Genomic DNA, 2,124 nt, shown 5'->3' with positions numbered 1-2,124 from the left:
TAGCCACCGCTGGCTACCTGGGGCTCAGGCCCCACCACTCCCGGCGGAGTCCGCGCCTTCTCTTTGCGAGTCTTTTGCACTAGCCTGGTCTCAGCGAGCTCAAAATTTCACGGCCCACTGTTGCTTCCGAGGGGCAGGAGCGGAGGCGCGTCGCGGGACCCGTGGCGGGAGGCGAGGTGGGGAGGGAAAGGCGGTCGGCACGCGGGGGGCGGGAGGGGACTCGAGTGGGGGATTCGAGGGACGCTGCAGCCCCGCCTCCGCCCCCTCCTCTCCTCCTCTTCAGAACCGGAGGAGCGGGGGAGCATGGACCAAACCCTGCTGCTCTGGCACCATGACGCTCGCCCACTTCGTGGTGGCTCTGGTTTTAGGGGCGCTCCCCGAAGTGGTCGGCTTTGATCTAGTCCTCAGGTATCCCCTCCACCACCGTTATCGCCATTCGCTCCCTCCGGGTCCCCCGCACCCTTACTACCTTCCCACCCAGCAGCGGCAACAGAGAACGCCTCCGTCGCCCTCTCTCCCGCGCGTCCCGCGCGTCCCGCGCCCCCCGCCCGCGCCCCATGCCCAGCGCCTGCACGCCCTCCATGCCGGGCGCACGCCCGGGCCGCACCCCGGGGACTGCCCAGCCGGCGAGCCCTGGGTCAACGTGACGGACTTCGGCGCCCCGTGTCTGCTCTGGGCAGAGGTGCCACCCTTCCTCGAACGGTCGCCCCCGGCGAGCTGGGCTCAGCTGCGAGGGCAGCGCCACAACTTCTGCCGGAGCCCGGACGGTGCGGGCAGACCCTGGTGCTTCTATGGGAACGCCCACGGCAAGGTGGACTGGGGCTACTGCGACTGCAGACACGGTGAGTGGCCCCGGGGCAGCGGCGGCGGCAGCTCGGGACTGGCGGGGAGCCAGCCTGGCGTGCCGAGGGCTTTAGGTATTCCTTGAAGAGAGCGAGTGAGAGAGTGTGTGAGAGAGTTCGCGTTTGTATTGCCCGGCGGGATGGCTGGCTGCCGCGGAGGCACCGGCGAAGCGCCCTGGTACCGTGACTTTAAATTAGCGAGGCGAGCTTTGTGTGTGAAGGTTGTCGTGAGGGTAGTTTTCGTGAGAGGTGCTGCACTCTGGGTTCCTGGATCCCGTCTCTGGCCACTGTGTGTGTTTGTGTGTGCGTGTTCGTCAGGTGGATGTGTGTTCTCTAGGGTAGTTTGCCGTGAGGGCGTTACCATATTTACAAGAAAGAGGCAAAGTAAGGGCGGAGATAAAGTTTCTAATTATTAGTTTTGGAAAGAGAAATATTAAATCTAATATACAACCAATAACTTTCCCCCCACCCCATAGACTCCGATTTGGAATAATGTGATATATCTTTTTGCCTTTATTCTCACCACTGGCCTCTGTTTGAAAAAGTATGGCAAACGGGGCGCCTGGGTGGCGCAGTCGGTTAAGCGTCCGACTTCAGCCAGGTCACGATCTCGCGGTCCGTGAGTTCGAGCCCCGCGTCAGGCTCTGGGCTGATGGCTCGGAGCCTGGAGCCTGTTTCCGATTCTGTGTCTCCCTCTCTCTCTGCCCCTCCCCCGTTCATGCTCTGTCTCTCTCTGTCCCAAAAATAAATAAAAAACGTTGAAAAAAAAAAATTAAAAAAAAAAAAAAAAAAAAAGTATGGCAAAGTCTCCTGGCCAGAATACAACTTGCCAAAGTGATGTTCAGTTCTGGGGCACAATATGGTAAATATGATTAGTGAGAGAAGAGAAAAGAAAGGAAAAAGAGATAGGAATAGTAACTATCTTAGGAAAGAAGCAACGTGACATAGTCAAATTAAGTTTTCAAGAATGCCATTTTTTTAGCTCCATATGTTATTTGTGGGCATTTGGGATTAGTTGGTGACATCAAGAGATAAAGTTGGTAAGATGTTTTGGTTTTATGGTATAATGATAACATATTAATAGGTTTAATGTAAGTGAATGATCTGCCTTTGAACAGTGCTTCATTTTGAATTGTTGAGGCTTTGTTTAATATTAGCTCGCACCCCCCCCCCCCTCATTAATAGCTGGAAAGAAAAACTTCATGTCCTTCAAAGTTTGAATTTCCCTTCAAACATCTTTTTGGCAGCTCTCCATCTCAGCTATGGGGCAGGGATTTCATGA

At 55.5% G+C, this 2,124-nt stretch overlaps 1 protein-coding gene across 1 annotated transcript in view; it reads left to right on the top strand.

Annotated features, from left to right (window-relative positions):
• Positions 1–210: 210 nt before the first annotated feature.
• The window catches only part of PRSS12 (serine protease 12), a 74,639-nt gene continuing 72,725 nt past the window's right edge, over positions 211–2,124 (top strand). Inside the window, exon 1 of the mRNA XM_049631093.1 lies at positions 211–842. Within this exon, the coding sequence (XP_049487050.1) occupies positions 332–842 (511 nt within the window). The 5' untranslated portion in view covers positions 211–331. The remainder of the gene's footprint in view (positions 843–2,124) is intronic.

This window comes from Panthera uncia, chromosome B1, assembly GCF_023721935.1.
Source record: "Panthera uncia isolate 11264 chromosome B1, Puncia_PCG_1.0, whole genome shotgun sequence".
NCBI lineage: Eukaryota > Metazoa > Chordata > Mammalia > Carnivora > Felidae > Panthera > Panthera uncia.
This window is presented reverse-complemented; position numbering and strand designations above follow the sequence as displayed.